General features: G+C 41.4%; 1 protein-coding gene across 1 annotated transcript; it reads left to right on the top strand.

The window, feature by feature from the left end:
• The first annotated feature begins 709 nt into the window (after positions 1-709).
• Positions 710-23,372, top strand: adora2b (adenosine A2b receptor). The gene is made up of 2 exons (XM_039006068.1): positions 710-1,029; positions 22,601-23,372. Exons 1-2 carry the CDS (start codon positions 710-712, stop codon positions 23,370-23,372), a joined length of 1,092 nt encoding a protein of 363 aa, XP_038861996.1.
• Positions 23,373-24,567: the final 1,195 nt, after the last annotated feature.

Below are 24,567 nucleotides of genomic sequence, written 5' to 3'. Positions count from 1 at the left end.
CCTGAAAGCACGTTGGTTCATTGTTTACACCAAATTTAATGGGCGCGTAACGGGTGCCTAATTACGCTTTTACACATGATGACTCTTGTCTCAGCTTCATTAAAGGGGAACTGTGGTTTGCAGAATTGCACGTCGTCTGTAGACATCGCTGAATTTGAGGCGTGGCTAGCCTACTCTGTAATATTTTTTTTCTCGTTACTTCAAATGCCATGTGGTGAACGGAACTAGTGAGTCTCCAAAGTGATTCTCCAATACCGCCGCGCAACAGATACTTGGAGGAGTGTAGTATATTTTCAAAGGACTGGCAAATAATGCAAAGTTTCAAGAGGGGTAAGCAACCCAAAAAGAAATTCAGAAATTGTTTGCAGATATTAGTTTTCATGTTTTTAATGTCTATTGGCTAACATGTGGCTTGGTTAGACTAGTTGTAATAGGTTACCATATCGTTTTTGTTAGACGCATGATAACCGATACGAAGCTGCAAATAATTCACATTTCAAACAATTGTAGTTACAGGGTTTTCTTTGGAGAACAGTAAAATATCCTATATGGTCTTTTTTCTTTTCACAGATGGCTGTTTTCGCAAACCATACTTTTGGAATATTCTTGGAATACAGCAAAAATACTATCTCTTTTGGACCCACTAGAACAGTCTGCCTTATGACACTTTTATTTCTGACAGACCTAATGTTCTGAAATATTTGCTGAGATGATTCAGTACTACATTGTATTTGAGATATTTATAGCTATTTTATCCATCTCTGGCAATGTGTTGGTTTGCTGGGCTGTCGCCATCAACACCACTCTGAAAACCACTACGAACTACTTTTTGGTGTCTTTGGCTGTGGCAGATATTTTGGTGGGTTGCCTTGCCATCCCCTTTGCCATAACCATAAGCATCGGTATATTTTTGGACTTCTATGGATGTCTTTTCCTGGCCTGTTTTGTTTTGGTACTGACTCAAAGCTCAATTTTTAGCCTCCTTGCAGTTGCAATTGATAGATATTTGGCCGTCAAAATACCCCTCAGGTGAGTACCCTATCATGCATTTTGATAGCTAGACAAACATTGAGCGTCTGTGTTTTGTGATTTAAGTGAATCAATAGCATGTACTTAGGAGTAATTAAGGAACGATACAAATAATTAACCCGATACAAATAATGTTTTTCAAGACTGACTTCAATTAGGGCTACTTTACTGACCTTATTGTATCATGTACACGTGTAAAATGGCGTTAAGATAAAGGACAAGAACAATACAGTAGACAACACATTCACAATACAAATTCATAACAGTTAGCCTGCAAACAACATTTAATGAGTCGTTAGGACAACCCCGGGAATGTCACAAAATGGTTGTCTAAAGTGGTCAGGCCACTGTGTCATTGTCCCCTAGAGGTTTTGTCTAGTTCCCGGTTCGGCCCAGGGACATTTTTAGGACATTCTTGGGACGTTGTGTCATGGTCTCTTGGAGGTTTTGTCTAGTTCACGGTTTGTCCAGGGGACATCAAAAGGATGTTTTTAGGGCGTTCTTGGGATGTTGTGTCTTGGCCCCCTGGAGGTTTTGTCTAGTTCTCCGTTTGTTCTGTGTACGTCCCTGAGGACGTTTTCAAGATGTTATGTCATGGTCCACTTGAGATTTTTGGCTAGTTCCCAGGCTTGTTCCAGGGACATCCCTTAAAAAGGTTTTTGGGGCGTTCCCAGGACATAATTTTTGCCTGTCATCGGGACGGCTCGTGATGGTCACAGGGGAATGTTCTCGGGACGTCATTGTAAACCACGTCAGAACGTTTTTAGGATGTTGCCAGGACATTCAGTGTACCAGTTGTCAGGACGTTGCCATATGGACCCAAAAGAACGTTCTTTAATTCTTACGGCTGAGATCCCGTTAACGGGATCGACTTGACAACAGCCAGTGAAAGTGCAGGGCGCCAAATTCAAACAACAGAAATCTCATAATTAAAATTCCTCAAACATACAAGTATTTTACACCATTTTGAAGATAAACTTGTTGTTAATCCCACCACAGTGTCCGATATCAAAAGGCTTTACGACGAAAGCACACCATCTGATTATGTCAGGTCAGTACATAGTCACAGAAAAACACAGCCATTTTTCCAGCCAAAGAGAGTAGTCACAAAAAGCAGAAATAGAGATACAATTAATCACTAACCTTTGATGATCTTCATCAGATGACACTCATAGGACTTCATGTTACACAGTACATGTATGTTTTGTTCGATAAAGTTCATATTTATATCCAAAAATCTTAGTTGACATTGGCGCGTTATGTTCAGTAATGTTTTGCCTCCAAACATCCTGTGATTTACAGAAATACTCATAATAAACATGGATAAAAGATACAAGTGTTTTACATGGAACTTTAGATAAACTTCTCCTTAATGCAACCGCTGTGTCAGATTTTTAAAAAACTTTACGGAAAAAGCACACCATGCAATAATCTGAGTACGGTGCTCAGACACAAAAACAAGCCATACAGGTACCCGCCATGCTGTGGAGTCAACAGAAGTCAGAAATCGCATTCTAAATATTCACTTACCTTTGATGATCTTCATCAGAATGCACTCCCAGGAGTCCCAGTTCCCCAATAAATGTTTGTTTTGTTCGATAAAGTCCATAATTTATATCCAAATACCTCATTTTTGTTCGCACGTTTAGGTCACAAATCCAAATTCATGATGCGCAGGCCAGACGAAAAGTCAAAAACTTCCATTACAGTTCGTAGAAACATGTCAAACGATGTATAGAATCAATCTTTAGGATGTTTTTAACATAAATCTTCAATAATGTTTCAACCGGAGAATTCCTTTGTCTTTAGAAAAGGAACGCAGCTACCTCTCACGGGGGCGCGCCTGAGTGAGCTCGTGGCACTCTGCCGGACCCCTGACTCAATCAGCTCTCATTCCCTCATCCTTCACAGTAGAAGCATCAAACAAAGTTCTAAAGACTGGTGACATCTAGTGGAAGCCTTAGGAAGTGCAATATGACCCCATAGACACTATATATTGGATAGACAAACCTCAGATTTCCCACTTCCTGGTTGGATATTTTCTCAGGTTTTTGCCTGCCATATGAGTTCTGTTATACTCACAGACATCATTCAAACAGTTTTAGAAACTTCAGAGTGTTTTCTATCCAAATCTACTAATACTATGCATATCTTAGCTTCTGGGCCTGAGTAGCAGGCAGTTTACTCTGGGCACCTTATTCATCCAAGCTACTAAATACTGCCCCCAGCCATAAGAAGTTAAGAAATAAATCTTCCTACTGACCTACCTGGGTATGCCCACTCTGATTTCATTACACATCACCATTTGTTACTGTTGCTGAGCCCATTATGGCTGTGATTGGTGAACCACCAATCCATTCAGTGGTCTTTGTCTGTTGGCAAGGTTAGGGACATACACACAAACAACCCGTCTTACAAACAGTGATCACATTAGCATCTTTGACATACATGATTACATTGTGCATGTTCATACATGTACAGTAATCATTCTTCACCATGTTGTTACCTGGGATTTTAACTGCATTCCTATCATCCCTCTATGCCACCACATCTGTGTCTATAACTATTGCTACACTTTGGGCTCTATTCAATCTGTATTGCTGAAGCGCTAGAAATGTAAAGGTAATTTCAGATTGAGCCGACATATGCAGCGTTTACCGTATCTGCTATTGTGGGAACATTGCCTATACATTTTAATCACCCTGTAATGCTGAACTTCCACAATACGGATTGAATAGAGCCCTTTGTTTGAACTTGCTCTCAGCTCTCTTAGACATACAGTACCAGTCAGAAGTTTGGACACACCTACTCATTCAAGGGTTTTCTACATTGTAGAATAATAGTGAAGACATCAAAACTATGAAATAACACATATGGAATCATGTAGTAACCAAAAAAGTGTTAAACAAATATTTTATATTTTAGGAATATCACACCTGGCACAAAGTATTGTCTTGTACTGTTTTTCCTGCAGGCGGGTGCCTTATACCTGCACCCAGATGAGAGTAGTTAGAAGTCCAGGTAGAGGGTGTGGCTTGGGTCTTAATGGATTTTGTGAGCCTTGTTGAGGGCCCTAACCTTAAAGATCTCATCCAGGCCTGTCTGTCTGACTCCAAGTACCTTGCTTGCTGTGGTGATAATCCTTCTCAGCATGTTCTTCTGACTGACAGTGGCATGACCAAACCAACAAACAATGCAAAAAGTTAAAAATCTCAATGAAATATTTGTAAAACAGAGTCTGTATAGTACAGTCAACATGAAAAGAGACCCGTGTCTCTGCTGACCCTTTTTATAACGGCACAAGGCGAGACCCAGATGCAGACACGGGAGGCAGATGGTTTGAGTCTTTGATATTTATTAATAATCCAAAAGGGGTAGGCAAGAGAATGGTCGTGGACAGGCAAAAGGTCAAAACCAGTTCAGAGTCCAGGAGGTACAGTGTGGCAGGCAGGCTCAAGGTCAGGGCAGGCAGAATAGTCAGGCAGGCGGGTACAGAGTCCAGAAAACAGGCAAGGGTCAGAACCGGGAGGACTAGCAAAATAGAATAGGAAAGGCAGGGAAAAACACACTGGTTGACTTGGAAGACGAACTGGCACAGACAGACAGAAACAAGACGAACTGGCACAGACAGACACGAAGACACGAACAAGACGAACTGGCACAGACAGACAGAAAACACAGGTTTAAATACCTAGGGGATAATGGGGAAGATGGGTGACACCTGGAGGGGGTGGAGACAAGCACAAGCAGATCAGGGTGTGACACTTTTTGTAGATCAGGCCTGCACATTTACTCCACTGAATCTTATTGTCCAAGAGGACACCCAGATATTTGTATTCAACTACAAACTCTATGTCCTGACCTCTGATAGATGTTGCAGGGGTGGGTGTTGTCCACTTCCTGAAATCTATACACATGTCTTTGGTCTTGTTGGTTTTGAGGACCAAGTGTGATTCATCACACCACTCTACAAAGTCATTTAGGATTGGGCCACGGTGTTCATCATCATAATGCAACAGGCTGATCAGGGCAGTGTCATCAGCAAACTTGATGAGGTGTCTGTCAGGATGGGAAAGTACAGAAAGTGTACAGGACTGGGCACAAAACACATCCATGTGGGGAGCCTGTGCTGGTGGGGATTTTGTCTGACACATGGGGACCCACCTTTCAGTTTATTTATTTGTCCCTCAGTAACAAGGTTTCCATCCAACCTTTTTATGCAAGTAAAATACATGTTGGATAAGAAATGTCACGACAGGCCTGATGGAAACAGCAAATTTGTCAGTAAACTTTCCAAATGCCGACAAAACAAAATAACCTAGACAAGGTGGGATCTTTCTGTGTCTGTAAAATGTATTATGCCAGAAATGGCGATGGAAATGCCTTTATGCACAAATATTGATATAATAGCCATCAAATCGAAGTAAACTTGGAGTCACGCGATAGATAGATTCTGTGGTCCTCCCACTACAACTCTGGAAACTATGCAGATTATTAAAATACAGATTAAATATATTATGATGAACTTCACAGGGTGGTGAAAGTGCAGGTGATCTTGATGCTCCTTTCCAATAAATATTGAGGGTCTTATTCTGGTGAAATGGTGGTCGATACTTGGCTGCAGTTTGACAAATACAAATAATCTAGTTTTTTGTGCATAATAATCTCATCATGTAGGTTATCCTACCCGCACTGTATCTGCTAACTGTTGGCTAGAGCGCACGTGCCACGACCAGAGTGGACACATTCGCTATTTAACGTCACATTCTTTGTGACAAAACCATCAGTAATGGAAGCCCATTTAACTTGTAAAAGTTTTTTATGTGCACTACGTCATTATCTTTATGCAACCAGTACATTTGAGGGAAAGACATATCTAGTGGGAAAATGTGCATATTGTTTTTATGCAGATTTTGGAATATTCACATAAATCTGTTGCCAATTGGATGGAAACCTAGCTACTGCAATAGAAACTGTCAATTTGAACCAATTTAGGAGATGCCATGCCTTTGATTTATAATTATAATAATCCATAAATCAAGGTAAACTTTTACTTGTAATCAGTGGTATAGAAGTGATGTCTCTGTTCAAAATAGAAAATATGTTTGTCTGTACTGATATGGTTTTAGGCCTAATTCAGTAGTCTTGAAAAAAATGTGAGAGAAGGACATTGGCGGTTAACATTTTACTTCAGGCCTACAGCCTTGGGGCCTATAAAAGTCTGGGGCACTGAATAAATGTTATAAAAATAAGGCAATGTAAAATAGGCCTTAGTTGAGACCAGGTATTAAGCCTGCGGTCCGATAATCATATGACCGTGGCTCATCCAGAGTGCGCCTCCTTGTGCTGCCCTAATATTTCCAAAGACAAAGCAACTTAAAAAAGCTGCAGTCGAAGTAGATCAAGACAAGTAATTTAGGTGTACAGGCTTCAACACACCACACAGACCAACGCATTCCTGGGGGTTTCTTTCGTGACTGTTAATCTTCATTGTGTAGATAACCCTATACTTTCAGTAGGCCTATAAAAACCTATGTTATAGTGTGGGGGGCACTGGGCTCTGGCTTTTTTTTTTGATAGGCCATGGGTACCTGAAGAGACATTGGAAAAGCAGCTGTAGATAATTTTTACAAGGTTGTAATGGCATATTGATGTACACCTTGAGGCACCGCCCCTGGTACACTTTAAAGGGCGCTATAGTAGATCATCAGACATCTCCCTCCCTCTCAGAGTCTGAGACAATGGCTGGGCCCACTGGATCGATATCTAGCCGGCTGGCCTCAGAGTGTCATCTTATTGATATAGAGCTGGAGGCGGCAGAGGGGCACACTGGTGGTGGCACACAGTCTGGCAGCCCAATGACAGAGGAGACAAATCGGTTCAGATAGAGAAAAAAATTCTTGCACCTTCTGTCTCACAAGACAAGAACTGGGACATCAAACTGCAACAAGAATACTCATACGTTACATAGAGACACTCACAAGCACACATTGAAATGTACACACAAGCGCACACACACACACATATTTGGGTAACACTTTACTTGATTGTTATTAACCAAGCTTATTTTTACGTTATCCGGTGGGTATTACGTTATTAGGTCAGTAGCAACTGTTTTGATGAATAACATAACTTCAACCGATCATGTACTAACATACCAAAATCAATGTCTTCATGTATTATTTCCCTTATTTTGATGGACGGGGAATAGTCCCTAAGTGCAAAACCCATCACTCTGGCAAGATCAAGCAAACGCTCAAAGTATTTAAACGATTTCAAATCTGGATGGCAGATCTGGAAGGCAGATCTGGAAGGCACCAGGGCAATTGGTGTCATTTTAACATGTTGAGTGAACTCAACGTGGGGCGGCAGGTAGCCTAGTGGTTAGAGCGTTGGACTAGTAACCGAAAGGTTGCAAGATCGAATTCCTGAGCTGACAAGGTAAATATCTGCCCTTCTGCCCCTGACCTGAACAAGGCAGTTAACCCACTGTTCCTAGGCCGTCATTGAAAATAAGAACTTGTTCTTAAAACTTCTCTAGGGTAGGGGGCAACATTCAAAATTTTGGATGAAAAGCATGCCCAAATTAAACTGCCTGTTTCTCGGGCCCAGAAGATATGATATGCATATAACTGGTAGATTTGGAAAACACTGTTAAAATAGTGTCTGTGAGTATAACAGAACTGATTTGGCAGGCGAAAACCTGAGAAAAATCCATTCGGGAAGTTGTTTTTGGATTTGTAGTTTGCTATTCAATGCCATTACAGTATCCATTGACTTAGGACTCAAATTGCAGTTCCTATGCCTTCCACTAGATGTCAACAGTCTTTAGAAATTGTTTCAGGCTTGTATTCTGAAAAATGAGGAAGTAAGAGCAGTCTGAATGAGTGGACCCTAAAGTGTCACAGAGCTTTTTCATGCGCGCCACCGAGAGAGTGCCTTTCTTGTTTACCTTTTATATTGACGACGTTATTGTCCGGTTGAAATATTATCGATTTTTTTAGGCCAAAAACAACCTGAGGATTGAATATTAACATCGTTTGACATGTTTCTATGAACTTTACGGATACAATTTGGATTTTTTGACTGCGTTTGAGCCTGTGGATTACTGAAGAAAACGCGCGAACAAAACTGAGGTTTTTGGATATAAAGAGACTTTATCGAACAAAGGGAATGTTTATTGAGTAAATTAATGACTGCTGAGTGCAACCATATGAAGATCATCAAAGGTAAGGGATTAATTTTATCTCTATTTCTGACTTGTTTAACTCTTCTACTTGGCTGGTTACTGTTTGTAATGATTTGTCTGCTGGGCTATGTTCTCAAATAATCGTAAGGTATGCTTTCGCCGTAAAGCATTTTTTTAATCTGACACCGTGGTTGGATTCACAAGAAGTTAATCTTTAAACCTATGTAAAATATGTTTTGTTTTCTGAATTTTTATAATGAGTATTTCTGTATTTGAATTTGGCGCCCAGCAGTTTCACTGGCTGTTGAAGAGGTGGGACGCTAACGTCTCACGTACCCAAGAGAGGTTAACTGACTTGCCTAGTTAAATAAAGGAAAAATAAAAACTAGCCTGAAACCTGAAGACTTGCATTAGCTCCACAAGCTCCCACCTTGGCTTCAGCTCAACAGAGGCTATCAAAGTCTTGTGCTGCGCAGAACTAAACCAGTCAGTAACACCAGCAACCATCAAGCTCAATTTAACCAGGTATTTCTAATATAAAATAACTTATAATACTGTAATGAAAACAGGACTTTTGTTTTGAAAATTACATATGATTGACGTTTAATGTGTTATGAAAGTTAGGGTGAATGATACTGCAACATTCATGAAGGGGTTATGAATGATTTCATAAAGATTTTATCAATGCATATGTATACCCCTTTGGTGTACTGGTATATACGTGCACGTACATACCATTACAAACACATGCACAGACACTCACAGGAACAAAATAACACACACACATTCAGGAAACATTTTATTTAAAAATAAAAGTCTATTGTATAATGGAAACATGTATTTTAGTTGTTACCGTACCCACCAAAGACAGAACAGGGTCAGCCTTTCCCTTGTAGCAGGGGGCAAAGTGCCTTACACATGCCACCAAGGCAGTAGGGGATAGCTGAACCTGAAACCTGAAATGTGACGTAGGTGTAATTAAACTTGTCTGAGACCTAAAGATTTGTGTAAGTTCCCTGCTCTAATGCCTACGTTTAAACTTAGCAGGGTAAAAGTATTGTGGCCTGCAGGAGACCTAGGTAAGACACCAGTCTGTCCCATTGGTGCTGTGACCTGAATAGGTACACTACCGGTCAAAGGTTTTAGGACACCTATTCATTCAAGGGTTCTTCTTTATTTTTACTATTTTCTACATTTGTAGAATAATACTGAAGACATCAAAACTATGAAATAACATTTATGGAATCATGAGGTAGCCAAAAAAGTGTTAAACAAATCAAAATATATTTTATATTTGAGATTCTTCAAAGTAGCCACCCTTTGCCTTGATGACATCTTTGCACACTCTTGGCATTCTCCCAACCAGCTTCACCTGGAATGCTTTTCCAACTGTCTTGAAGGAGTTCCCACATATGCTGAGCACTTGTTGGCTGCTTTTCCTTCATTCTGCGGTCCGACTCATCCCAAACCATCTCAATTTGGTTGATGTTGGGGGATTGTGGAGGCCAGGTCATCTGATGCGGCACTCCATCACTCTCCTTCTTGGTAAAATAGCCCTTACACAGCCTGGAGGTGTGTTGGGTCATTGTCCTGTTGAAAAACAAATTATAGTCCCATTAAGCACAAACCAGATGGGATGGCTTATCGCTGCAGAATGCTGTGGTAGCCATGCTGGTTGAGCGTGCCTTGAATTCGAAATAAACCACAGACAGTGTCACCAGCAAAGCACCATCACACCTCCTCCTCCATGCTTCACTGTTGGAAATACACATGCGGAGATCATCGTTTCACCCGTTCACCCACACTACTCACAAAGACACGGCGGTTGGAACCAAAAATCTCCAATTTGGACTCCAGACCAAAGGACAAATTTCCACCGGTCTAATGTCCATTGCTCGTGTTTCTTGGCCCAAGCAAGTCTCTTCTTATTATTGGTGTCCTGTAGGAGTGGTTTATTTGCAGCAATTCTACCATGAAGACCTGATTCACACAGTCACAGTTGATGTGTCTGTTACTTGAAGTCTGTGAAGCATTTATTTGGGCTGCAATTTCTGAGGCTGGTAACTATAATGAACTTATCCTCTGCAGCAGAGGTAACTCTGGGTCTTCCTTTCCTGTGGCGATCCTCATGAGAGCCATGGAGTGTCTCTTTGCTTATTTGAGCTGTTCTTGCCATAATATGGACTTGGTCTTTTACCAAATAGGGCTATCTTCTGTATACCACCCCTACCTTGTCACAACACAACTGATTGGCTGAAACGCATTAACAAATTAACTTTTAACAAGGCACACCTGTTAATTGAAATGCATTCCAGGTGACCACCTCATGAACCTTTGTCCCCAGGGATGTTTTTAGGACACTCTTGGGACGTTGTGTCATGATCCCCTGGGGGTTTTGTCTAGTTCCTAGTTGGTCCCGGGACCTCACTGAGGACATTTTCAGGACGTTCTTGCGACATTGTGTCATGGTTCCCTGAAGTTCCCCAGGACGTTCTTGGCGGCCTTGACGGGCTTGGCAACAGTAACAAGGGGCGAGGTGTAATGAAACTAGGGTCTGTGTGCCCTAAGTACAATACTTTTTTCTGAGGGGGGGGTGACATCCCCAACCAACCGGGAACTAGACAAAACCTCCAGGGGAACATGACACAATGTGGGGAGTCCTCATTATTGTTTGCAGGGGACTATTGGAGATTACGTGTGTGTGCGTGCATGTGTGTGTGTGCATGCATGTGTGTGTGTGTGTGTGTGTGTGCGCGCGTGTGTGTGTGTGTGTGTTTACATTTTGTGGGCTTGTAGAGTCTCTATGTATGAGTATTCCTGTATGATGTGCATGAGTTTGCTTGTGTTGTAATTGGCAGTGGGTGGTGGTATGTGCATCAAATTGACTGAAGTACTACATTTTATTTTGGTATGTTATTACATGATTGATTGACGTTATTATATTATATATGAAAAGATGTTACTCACCAGTTAATGTAATAACCACCGATTTAATGTAATAACTTATTACATTTACCAGGAAAAAGTTTACCTTTCAGTATTTTATTACGTTTAGGTTGCTGATAAACATTATGATTTGTTTCATCCTTCCAACTACAAGTCCCAGTACGACATATCACTTTACATTTCTATTTCTATTCTATCCAAATTTGACCGAAGTCATGCTGGAAAAGCGTTGGGAAAAGTGACGTAAAGAGGAGCACTACAGAGCAGGAGTGAAGCCACTGTCCACATAAGACCCACATCATATACCTAGTCCTCCTATTGTTTTTGGCACTCTGAAGCCAACCTAAATCGAGGTATAATGGCAAACACAAACATTAGCAACCATGATATCCTGCAAGTTATATCGGCCAATAAAGATCAGGCAGTTCAGCAAAAATAAAGACATACCTTGAAATTAACAATGACATGAATCAGTATTTGACCATTAATTTCTGCAAAACGGGCAGTATTCTGTTGATGGAGTTGTTGTAGCTTACTTGCTAGCTAGCTAGATTATTCCATCCCCAAACACCATGCTAGATCTGTGTGGTGCAAGTGGGCCAGTTCGTTTTGTATAGCCTGGTACACTTGTATAGCTGACTATCTTTTGTTTTTTACCATCTACTAGCAATATAACATGACAAAACTCTTTGGGCACTTTAGTACCAATTTACCCAATTCAACTCCATCACCAAATCCACCCACCGATGGACTGTAACATTGGTGGTCAGTGCACAGAACCTGTTTTTAGCCTCAGATTCATGGTGACTCCACTGTTGGTAGTCATCGTAATCATTTGGTACAAAGTAGGACCCGCATATGACTGAAGCGCCTGGTGATTTCCTGACCCAGTCTGCCCGAATCGGTCCGACTTTCTACCCATCTTCTTGCATTTCGATCAAACATGTATGCCGGTTAACAGTGCACTGCAGCCACCACCAGGCTGTTCCTTTCTTGATGACAAAGCCACAATTTATTGTTGTAAATTCATTTTGATAAATGTAATTTAAATTGTGAAAATAGAAGTGTAAAATGTGTTTATTTTATAAACTTTTGCATAAAGACAGTTTCGATGAAATATCATCAATCTACGTTGTTAGATTTGTGGAAATATATCGTGCAACCTGCCCTTTAAGGCAAACTGCTGCTTTTCCATTTACGGATATTTCCCAAGAATGTCCTCAATCAGTCAAATTTTCTTTACCCTTCCCAGTATGTAATTCCCATTATTCCCTTCATGGGTGAAGAGTCAGACAGACTATTCCTCAGGGGGTGTTAATAAAATGACATCTCATCTAGAGGTCGACCGATTAATCGGAATGGCCGATTTTAATTAGGGCCGATTTCAAGTTTTCATAACAATCGGTAATCGGTATTTTTGGACACCGATTTGACAATATTTTATTTTTTTACACCTTTATTTAACTAGGCAAGTCAGTTAAGAACACATTCTTATTTTCAATGACGGCCTAGGAACGGTGGGTTAGCTGCCTTGTTCAGGGGCAGAACGACAGATTTTTACCTTGTCAGCTCGGGGATTAATTTTTGCAACCTTCCGGTTACTAGTCCAACGCTCTAACCACCTGCCTTACATTGCACTCCACGAGGAGCCTGCGTGGCAGGCTGACTACCTGTTACGTGAGGGCAGCAAGAAGTCAAGGTAAGTTGCTAGCTAGCATTAAACTTATCTTATAAAAAAACAAATCAATCTTAACATAATCACTAGTTAACTACACATGGTTGATGATATTACTAGTTTATATAGCGTGTCCTGCGTTACATATAATCGATGCGGTGCCAGTTAATTTCTCATTAAATCACAGCCTACTTCGACAAACGGGTGATGATTTAACAAGCGAATTTGCGAAAAATGTACCTAACCATAAACATCAATGCCTTTCTTTAAAATCAATACACAAGTATATATTTTTAAACCTGCATATTTAGTTAATATATGCTAACATATATTTCTTCTAACTAGGGAAATTGTCACTTCTCTTCATTGAAGGTTGTACAATGTAATAGCAATATTTAGACTTAGGGATGCCATCCGTTAGATAAAATACGTAACGGTTCCGTATTTCACTGAAAGAATAAACGTTTTGTTTTTGAAATGATAGTTTCCGGATTCGACCATTTTAATGACCAAATGCTCGTATTTCTGTGTTATTATGTTATAATTAAGTTTATGATTTGATTTGATAGAGCAGTCTGACTGAGCGATGGTAGGCACCAGCAGGCTCGTAAGCATTCATTCAAACAGCACTTTCGTGCGTCTGCCAGCAGCTCTTCGCAATGCTTCAAGCATTGCGCTGTTTATGACTTCAAGCCTATCAACTCCCGAAATTAAGCTGGTGTAACCGATGTGAAATGGCTAGCTAGTTAGCGGGGTGGGCGCTAATAGCATTTCAAACGTCACTCGCTCTGAGACTTGGAGTAGTTGTTCCCCTTGCTCTGCATGGGTAACGCTGCTTCGAGGGTGGCTGTTGTTGATGTGTTCCTGGTTCGAGCCCAGGTAGGAGCGAGGAGAGGGACGGAAGCTATACTGTTACACTGGCAATACTAAAGTGCCTATAAGAACATCCAATAGTCAAAGGTATATGAAATACAAATCGTATAGAGAGAAATAGTCCTATAATTCCTATAATAACTACAACCTAAAACTTCTTACCTGGGAATATTGAAGACTCATGTTAAAAGGAACCACCAGCTTTCATATGTTATCATGTTCTGAGCAAGGAACTTAAACGTTAGCTTTCTTACATGGCACATATTGCAATTTTACTTTCTTCTCCAACCACTTTGTTTTTGCATTATTTAAACCAAATTGAACATGTTTCATTATTTATTTGAGGCTAAATTGATTTTATTGATGTATTATATTAAGTTAAAATAAGTGTTCATTCAGTATTGTTCTAATTGTCATTATTACAAATAAGTAAATAGAAAGACGATTTTTTTTTTGGTGCTCCAATAATCGGTATCGGCGTTGAAAAATCATAATCGGTCAACCTCTAATCTCATCATCATATACAAAAAGGTTGCTGCTCAATGCCAGCAAATGCATTATATAGTCTCATAACAACATTTCTTTTTAGAAATCCAGACGGATTTAAACATCCTTTTTATGGTTTTCCGCTTTACCCCAGACCCACATCACACACGTGGTAATGAGAAAGGTATATGGTCAGCTCAAATTACTCTACTCTAGCCATTTCTTTAGTTTATGTGTGTGACTGTGTGTGTGTCTGGGCCTTAGTCTTGTGGGACTGTGGTTCCCTCAGATCAGAGTGTTTTCACAGCTGGCTCTGGTGGAAGTGAAAAGGCAGACTCAAATGCTTCAAACCATGAGAGATGGAGCTCTGTTCTGCACCCTCTGACAACATTAATACACACCCATTTTAGGGCCTTTGTTTCCTTTTCATGTTTCCCAGAAAATACATAAATAGTTTGATGTCTCTTTCTTCCACCCACACCATACCGTTTGAAGGGAAAGATCCAATAGCATAACCTCTGGCTATCCATGTTCCAAGAGTTAACAAACCTGCCAGGGCCTTCTTCACCTAGCTGTCTCTCACCAACAGTCTCTTCAGTTCATGTTCACAGGCCCTACATGGTTTTCTCTGCTCAGAAAGAACCAGTGTTGTGTCCTTGAAAAGCTGCTTTCCTCTGCTAATGAGTCTAAACTGTTTTTTTAGAGGCTTTTTTCAGAAGGATGGTATTGCCAAACTAAGTGTGTGGACTTGCCACTATTGAGCCCCAAACACTGTCAGGCTGTCTCAATAAAGTTTGTGATTTTGGCTTTTGCAGTTGTTTCAGGCAACAGGTTTTTCTTACTACATTAATGTCATCACACATAACAGATAGATATATGATGTAAATACAACAACAAAGAGTGTAAATAGTAAGAAGAAACCACTCCTCACCACCTTTATCTATCACAATTCTGCAACACATTGAAGGAAATTCATACATGTTGTTTGTACAAAACCATAAAGCCAAGCCTCATGCACACCAGCATTATTCATAGTTTCCATCCAAGCAATACATTGACTGTATGGCTCTGGGTTGCGTTAAAGTGTTGATGATAATTCCATTCACCAGACCAGATTCCACCTGAGAGTCGTACTGTTAGGCCTACTCTCATCTATAGTGACAGCAGAATGTGCTCACTTGTGTTCACAAGGTGTGGCACCTCATCGCCATGAATCCAAGCCTCTAAATCCTGGTATGACTGTACTAGTTTGGCCTGTGGCTACAGATAATATCACACATCTCACATAGAGATATCACACTCTCAAATCTCTTGAGCCGATCTATAAGAACTGCTGGTGCTATGCCATGTGAGGGCAGGATATTTACATAATCAAAGTGATATTTGATTTGCATAATCAAAGTGTAGGCTAATGCAAATAATCTGGCTAGCCATTTGACTAGATGTTCAGGAGTCTTATGGCTTGGGGAAAGAATCATGAGGTTGCCACTGGGTCAAAGAGAAACACCTGTTCCCCTTGAGGCTATACTGTGGACATCTTTGTTTGAGGCTATACTGTGGACATCTCTGTTTGAGACTATACTGTGGACATCTCTGTTTGAGACTATACTGTGGACATCTCTGTTTGAGACTATACTGTGGACATCTCTGTCATGTTTAAGCGGATGTGCTTTGTGATTATTGACTCTGTGTACTAGCCTGGCAGAGGTTTGTGGGCTGCAATGTGCACCAGGCGGAAGCCCAGGAACCATGGGGTTATAAAAGGGATGTGTGGGGAGAGAGGGACAGAAAAAAGGGAGAGAGAGTGAGAGAGATGCCAGCGTGCTGTCGTCATGCCAGAACTAATCTGCTCAGCAGCTCATTTACTGGCCCTCACAGTGAGGAATGTCACCAGGCCATCAGAGAGAGCGAGACAGAGATAGGGAGATAATATATAGAGAGGGCCCGAGGGAAAGTGAGATAGAAATAGAGGGCGTGTGAGGGGGGAGACAGAAATAGAGGGCGTGTGAGGGGGGAGACAGAAATAGAGGGCGTGTGAGGGGGGAGACAGAAATAGAGGGCGTGTGAGGGGGGAGACAGAAAGAGGGGGCGTGTGAGGGGGAGAGAGAGTGAGAGAGCTGTCCACCCCCAGATATTAGTCACTGTCTGGAACACAAACCTTTCTGGGCTTGACTTACAGGTTAGGGGACTAAGATGAGAGACTGAGAAATGTATGGATGATGAGAGAAGGACTGATGTGTGTGTCCACCCTATAGCCTTAGGGCCCATCACTTCAGGTCCCTAAACATGGTCATGGCTGTCTGTGGATTATTGATGGCACTGGGGGCACAGCCACAGCATCCTTCACTGAGGGAGAGAGTGATGGGGAAATGGAGAAATAGGGAGAGAGGTAGAATAATTTACTGCTGCATTATTAAAGTCCCAGTCGTCTGTTTTGAGGCCTTGGCGTCTGAGGGGCTACAGTACTAATACTGTAGGTAATGATTGAAAGCCACGGTTATCTTGTCAAATGAGCTACTGCTGCCTGTGAAACTTAACTTGTATGACATTTTACTGGCAAATTGCAGCTGTTTCATGAGGAGGGAAGGAAAAACATTTGCAGCAGAGAACGACCACTTCAACTTTTTGAATAAAACCAAAAAGTATTTTTTTCCATTGCACTTAACTATTAGTCTGTATAGAAATATGCCTTACCAGAGTGTATGTAGATTACTCTAATAGTCGTTGATATTTGTCGTCCTAGAGGAAATATCATGCGGAAATATCGTTTACATGATTATCGTGGCTAGTGACTCAACTATAATGACATTACATGCTATAATCAGAGCAAAGTGAAGTCACATGAGCACTGACAACAAATGTTCATGCTTAAACTGTGTACATGACCAATAAACTTTGATTTGATTATCCTATATCTACTGTATATTTGCTATATGGTTTCATGGTTTGGCTTGAGAACTCATTGTTGGGGCTCTGTTCAATCTGTATCGCTGAAGCGTTACACATTGCGTAATAGAAAATGAAAATTGCAATTATGCAACCTTTTGGGTGACCCGACCAAATTCACCTTGAAATGTGAGTTTTAGCAACCACGAAATGGCAGAGCGATTTCAGTATAGTGCACCTTTAAAGGTCATTTTTGATTAAGCCGACATATGCAGTGTTTTTGGCAGTGTAGAACCAGAGAAGGCCTAAGGATTTATTTTTAAAATTATACTTAACAAAAATATAAATGCAACATGCAACAATTACAGTTCATATGAGGAAATCAGTCAATTGAAATGAATTAATTGGGCCCTAATCTATGGATTTCACATGACTGGGCAGGGGCGCAGCCATGGGTGGGCCTGGGAAGGCATAGACCCACCCATTTGAGAGTCAGGCCCACTCACTTGGGAGCTAGGCTCAGCCAATCAGAATGAGTTGTTTGCCACAAAAGTTTTTTTTGCAGACAGAAATACTTCTCCGTTTGGTCAGCTGTCCGGGTGGCTGGTCTCAGACGATCCCACAGGTGAAGAAGCTGGCGTGGTTACACGTGTCTGTGGTTGTGCAACCGGTTGGACGTACTGCCAAAATGACGTTGTAGGCAGCTTATGGTTGAGAAATTAACATTCAATTCTCTGGCAACAGCTCTGGTGGATATTCCTGCAGTCAGCATGCCATTTGCACGCTCCCTCAACTTGAGACATCTGTGGCATTGTGTTGTGTGACAAAAATGCCCATTTTAGAGTGGCCTTTTATTGGTGCACCTGTAAATGATCATGCTGTTTAATCAGCTTCTTGAAATGCCACACCTGCCAGGTGGATAGATTATCTTGGCAAAGGAGAAATCACATTTTGACTTGCAATGGGTGGGACAGTTTTAAAAAAGTGACGGGCCGAGACATTTCACTAGTGAGGGCAAAGGGAAATAATCATTGGGTCAAGCAGTAGTTTTCCCACGCTTGGCTCTGCATGGTCAATCTGAAGTCTGCAGTGGCCCGTACAGTATTTACTGCGATGCAGGCCTCTGCAGAAGTCAGAGCAATCATACTTCTAGCGCATCGGGAAGCTCTCATACGCATCCAATAAATTGGTCTGCACCGCGTCACTCATAGTGATTCAAGGCTAATCTCTGTAGCCTTCCAGGTAATTACAAGCAACTGACTAAATGAAAAGACCTCACCTCTTCTGAGATGTTGGAATCTGTTTCCCAGTGTTTGACAATAGAAGCTCAGCCAAGATAGTATGAAGTAAAAAGATTGCACCATTTTCACACCTGCATCTCCACCCCGAATCTCCCCCAAACAAAATTACCCTACATTTAGGCTATTATTTATATGTGTATTTCACACTATTTTGAGGTAAAAACCAGAGTATAATGTTTATATGGATGTCAATCCCAACACATGTTCATGTCATCGTTACCAATCAACTGCATTACAGTTCATAACTGATTTCTGTGTGCTAGCTATTCTAAAAGCTTATACGAATAGCAGTTAGCATTTAGCAGTCACTTTTTCTAAACCAGAAAAGGGACAACTTCTACATGTTATGCAGCAATAACCACATTGTGGGCCTGTTGCAACACATAAATCATGACGGACTTGACAAATATCTGCTTTGTTGAATGTGCGCCAATACAGCATCCTTCTATCCCCCACTGTATGAATTCCATTGACCTCTTTACCACATCTATCCCAATTACCTCCCTGATATCTTTCCATTGACCTCTTTACCACATCTATCCCAATTACCTCCCTGATATCTTTCCATTGACCTCTTTACCACATCTATCCCAATTACCTCCCTGATATCTTTCCATTGACCTCTTTACCACATCTATCCCAATTACCTCCCTGATATCTTTCCAGGAGTTCAAACTCATTTCCGTGTCTTTAAAATCCCTACATGAGGTATAAATATGTTTTTTATTTGTGAACTTGTTCTGACAGATTTCCTCAATTCTTGTTTGTTGTCAAGGAAGTGAGTTTGTGTTTTATACAGGATGATCAAGATTAACTTCTTTCAAACTTCTTTTCCAAATGATCATCATCTGGTGAGTGGTACTGTTTTGTTGCAGCTTGCTTGCTGTTAGACATCTCTTTGAAAATAATGACTGTGAATCATTGTTGTATTTAAACCTCAGATCACCGGTTAGTCTGATGAACGTGATAAAATATATTTGCAAAGGGAAGTAATAGCTGGTTTGTTAATTTCATTTTGGAAATGAAATGGTTGTGCTTTTGTATTGTTCTGATTTCAAGGGGCCTACTGGAGTGAATGGGATGCTTAATATTTAACCTTATTTGATGCTGTGTGTGACTGCTGTTGCCTGTCTTATCAGCCTTGTCTATGTGTTTGACCAAACCTGTCTCTCCTTCAGCTCCATGGAGTGCACAGGTATTAGCCTACGGTCGCTGTCCATTCAGCACCTTGAGCCTGTCACTGTTGATGTGACACTGTTGTTATTGCTATGGGTGATGGTGTGATAGTGGTGTTAGGCTACCATAGGTTATGTAAACCGTGTGTTTTTTGTTTTGCTGGTTGCATTATTTTATGCTGTGTGTCATGTTGTGTCCATGCTGAACTGTCACTGTGTGTGCGGCAGCCTGAAGCACGGACAGGCCTGTTTGATTCATTCATAATGTCATCAAAAAGCATTGCTCCTCCTTCACTACAACTAGAATGGTCTGACTACAAAATATACAATGTCGGGTTCATTACGTGATGCAATGTTTTCAGTAATTTTTTTGATTTCTGAGTTTGATACAACGTAATGGAAGATTTTTGGTTCCTCTGAAGGCCTAGGTCCTATAGTCATGGTTTGCCACTGGTTTACGGTGAATGCATTCTCCGCTAACGCAGGAACATTGTTTTTAAATTTAAATCCTGCTGTAACGCTGAACTTCCGCCGTTAGGAAATCTCTGAATCAGAGAGGTGCGGGGGGCTGCCAAATATCCACATCTTCGGCACCCGGGAAACCCGGAATAGGCTTTGTCGTGCCCTCTTCAAGACTGTCTTGGTGTGTTTAAGACTATGATAGTTTGTTGGTGATGTTGACATCAAGGAACTTGAAGCTCTCAACCTGCTCCACTACAGCCCCGTCGATGAGAATGGGGGCGTGCTCAGTCCACTTGTTCCTGTAATCCACAATCATCTCCTTTGTCTTGATAATGTTGAGGGAAAGGTTGTTATCCTGACACCACATGGCCAGGTCTCTGACCTCCTCCCAATAGGCTGTCTCATCGTTGTCTGTGATCAGGCCTACCACTGTTGTGTCGTCAGCAAACTTAATGATGATGTTGGAGTCGTGCCTGGCCATGCAGTCATGAGTGAACAGGGAGTACAGGAGGGGACTGAACACACACCCCTGAGGGGCCCCTGTGTTGAGGATCAGCGTGGCGGATGTGTTGTTACCTAACCTTACCTCCTGGGGGTGGCCCGTTAGGAAGTCCAGGATCCAGTTGCAGAGGGAGGTGTTCAGTCTCAGGGTCCTTAGCTTAGTGATGAGCTTTGAGGGCACTGTGGTGTTGAGCGCTGAGCTGTAGTCAATGAATAGCATTCTCACATAGGTGTTCCTTTTGTCCAGATGGGAAAGGACAGTGTGGAGTGCAATAGAGGTTGCATCATCAGTGGATCTGTTGGGGTGGTATGCAATTATCCCAGAAACCCTAGAGTGGGTCTAGGGTTTCTGGGATAATGGTGTTGATGTGAGCCATGACCAGCCTTTGTTGTGTTGTGGGTCTGAATACTTTCCGAAGGCACTGTATAACTTCTGTGTGTTCAACACTGAATAGATAGACTGTTGTTCTTAGAGAGGTGATGAGTTGTACTCTGACGGTTTTTCCTTTCACATGCCTGTCTCTGAGTCAATGTGCTCAGTGAAATGTGGTGTAACAGTTAGCCAACATATAAGTAAATTCTTAACTTCTTACTTGCTCAACACATCACAAATTGCCAAATTCTCATTCTTTGTGCAATACTCCTGTTCGCTGCAGCTCATTCAGCTTTTTTGCTCTTAGGCAAATTCTTACATTGATTGGATCATAGATTACGTAATGTTCAGATATTAATACTAACATGCCACTTAGAATGCATTCCCTATACAACACATTCCTTAATAAGTGGTAGCCTATGCTATGGATATTGGAACAGAGCATATGGAGCCCAATGGCATTCATACCCAGACCTCGATCGATAGAAGGGTCGTTCCACAAAATGAGTGTCTTAAATTTTAAGTAAACACGTGCTTCTACACCTGCATTGCTTGCTGTTTGGGGTTTTAGGCTGGGTTTCTGTACAGCACTTTGAGATATCAGCTGATGTACGAAGGGCTATATAAATAAATTTGATTTGAAGTAGAAATTGTGCACAAATATGTAATTTTAAAGGCCTGTTATTTTAAATGTAGTGCCCTTTAGTGTAGACCACATGGAAAGTTCAATAAATCAGATTTTTTAATATGAATAAGACTTGCTGAAGAGCAAATATTCTGCATTTTGACATGTTCCTCTGTGTACCCACTGTGATTTTAACCCACTTAACACCAACATTACTCCAAGTTTTCACCATCATTATAAAGCCCTAGATATTTTGTGGTTTGACAAAGTCATTTCTGAAGATGATTATTTATTTCATATGATTTAGTGATTCATAAAAACTGTCCCTTGTTTTAAGATCAACTCTGTTACGTGAACTGAACTTTCGTTTTAATATGGTGAAACTATGCTTTTTAAAAATGATTATTCAAAGGAAACATTGAACATCTAATAGTCAAATCCTAGTGTTAAAGCAGGTGAGCTGGTTCTGGCCCTTTTCTTTTTGGGTCGAGCATAACACGCCAATGTTACCCACAGATAGACGGGCTAGAAACGTTTTCACAATTTCAATTGTTTTGTGAAGCTTGTATTACCCTATTCCCCCTGTCACAATGGGATTTATAACTGAATTACGATGAAATCGTTAACCCTTTTTGGTATTTAACCTCTTGAGATGGGAAAACATTATTATAATTTTTTTGACCAAGTTACGCTACTCAAAAGGCACCTAATTGGTGGAACCACCCAGAAGTCTGTTGGAATGATGTCTCGTTATGTTTTGGTACCTTGCTTTAGACAGTAAGATGGAAATGATATATTACTCCTATCACAGGCCCTAATTTAATGTTCTGTTGGAAGAACTTTAAGGACAGCATATTTGCTTCTCTTTTGCCCTATTGTCTTTCTGTAATAACTCATTATTACGATATGTTAATCATGAATAGATGTGCAGTATAAGCACCATAATGCTTGATAGGGGGCCACTGTGGCCGTTAAGGGCACTCAGTCACAACTTTTAGGGAAAAGAAAATAAGACCCATTTATAACCCCCATGGATATTAACCAGCGTATTTTTGGTCTTCCCTCATCCTCTTATCCAGGTACAAGGAGCTGGTGACGGGTACGAGGGCCAGACGAATCATCGCCATCTTATGGATCCTGTCTTTCGTCATCGGCCTCATCCCATTCCTGGGTTGGAACCTGAAGGTGACTTCCTGCCGTCAGAATGTCTCCAGCAGCCTGACGAATGGCAAGTCTTTGGGGGACAATGCCAGTACCACCATCCCCCCCCTGGTGGACGATCTGGGCAGTGCAGGGGACTTCCTGAGCAGCTGCAAGCTTACCTGCCTGTTTGAGAGTGTGGTGGACATGCACTACATGGTCTACTTCAACTTCTTCGGCTGCGTCCTGCCTCCTCTGTTTATCATGCTAGGCATCTATGTGAAGATCTTCACCGTGGCCCGCAAGCAGATGCACCAGATTGAACTCAAGTGCTCAGTGAGCAGCAATGGGGACAGCCACCATCACGGGCTCCTGCAACGCGAGATCCGTGCCGCCAAGTCTCTGTCCATCATTGTGGGGCTGTTTGCCCTATGCTGGCTGCCCGTGCACATCCTCAACTGCCTGACCCTGTTCTACAAGGACCTGTGCAAGCCGGCCCCCGTCATGTACATAGCCATCATGCTGTCACATGCCAACTCAGCCGTCAACCCCGTTATCTATGCCTACCGCATCCAGGACTTCAGGAACACCTTCCGAAAGATCCTGACGCGTCACGTCCTATGTCAGAAGGAGGAGCCTTACCTCCACTCCTCCAATGGGAGCAGGCGGAACAGAGACCAGATCCACATGACCATTGACCCTTTACTCTGAGGGGTGGGGCTACAGGGGGCATGACCCTTTACTGTAAGAGCAGACACCAGTGTTCGTGAGGCGACTAGCCCCGCCTACATAACTTTACTTCAAGGGTGGGGCCACAGGCCGGGGGTATGACTCAAGGAGAGCCCCAACCCCCCATGTTATTGTTGTATTGTATTCTTCAATGACATTTTAAGTGAGATTATAAATGTTTACAGAACAAAGAGAGTGGGTATGATGAAATGTGAAACTGAATAGATTATCTGCCTTGAATGGCAAGCATTGCTTATGAGTTAAGATGAGTATCATGGGCCAGGTTATGGAAAGGTAGCCTGGTCCCAGATCTGTTTGTGCTGTCTTGCCCACTCCTATGGTCATTGTCATGGCCATAGGAGTTGGCAAGACACCGCAAACACATCTGGGACCAGGCTAGTGAAAAGCAGGCAAGAGTCTTATTTACTTTAAAGCTGGAATCCGTATTAGGTGAAACTGCCACGTCCTTTTGCAATTTACAACAAACAACGAACAGACAACGAACAGAGTTTTTTTCCCTCTGATATAATTTCACATGCATTAGAACAGCCACTCTGCTGGATGCTTCTCTCCTCTGTTTCATCAACTTAACAAAAACAATAACAAATCCACTGGGGTGAACAATGGCACAGTTCACCTTATGATTTCAACTGTTAAGGATTTTATTTTTATTTTGTCAAAGCTAACTGGATTTGCAGGACTGTGAAATGAATCCATTACTACAAGACAACACTTTATTTACCATTTCTACACATTAACCATAACTCAAAACATTGCTTTTTCTATGCCTTAACTTTTCAAAATAATATACATCAATTGTTCAACTTTTTTTACCAATTTTTGGTATTTTATTTGTCATGTAGCAATTTTTTTTTTTTACCTGGCTGATGTGTGTACTGTATTGTTCATCATGGGCTACATCACACTTGCTCAGTACAGGTCTTGTGTAAAAAACAGACATAGGAAAGTCTGCCCAGTGGAACAATTTACGACTGCAACAACACCAAAATCTCCAGTGAGAGGGCATAACACACACGCAACACAGCTCGGAGTGGAAAAGTATTTTTACACATAATATGAACTTGTGGGGTGTTATTGTGCTCTGCTTGAATTTAGCAAATGTCATGGCTTCTTTAGTGTCATGGAGAAAGCTCAGGAATATACAGAATGTGGTGAG

This window comes from Salvelinus namaycush, chromosome 12 (assembly GCF_016432855.1).
Source record: "Salvelinus namaycush isolate Seneca chromosome 12, SaNama_1.0, whole genome shotgun sequence".
In the NCBI taxonomy this organism is placed as follows: Eukaryota; Metazoa; Chordata; class Actinopteri; order Salmoniformes; family Salmonidae; genus Salvelinus; species Salvelinus namaycush.
This window is presented reverse-complemented; position numbering and strand designations above follow the sequence as displayed.

What these genes read in the sequence shown, in the direction of transcription:
- adora2b (XM_039006068.1), top strand. Translation starts at nt 710, where the DNA reads ATGATTCAGTACTACATTGTATTTGAGATATTTATAGCTATTTTATCC. An exon ending in GCCGTCAAAATACCCCTCAG is followed by an intron (nt 1,030 to 22,600) that starts GTGAGTACCCTA and finishes CCTCTTATCCAG; the next exon opens with GTACAAGGAGCTGGTGACGG.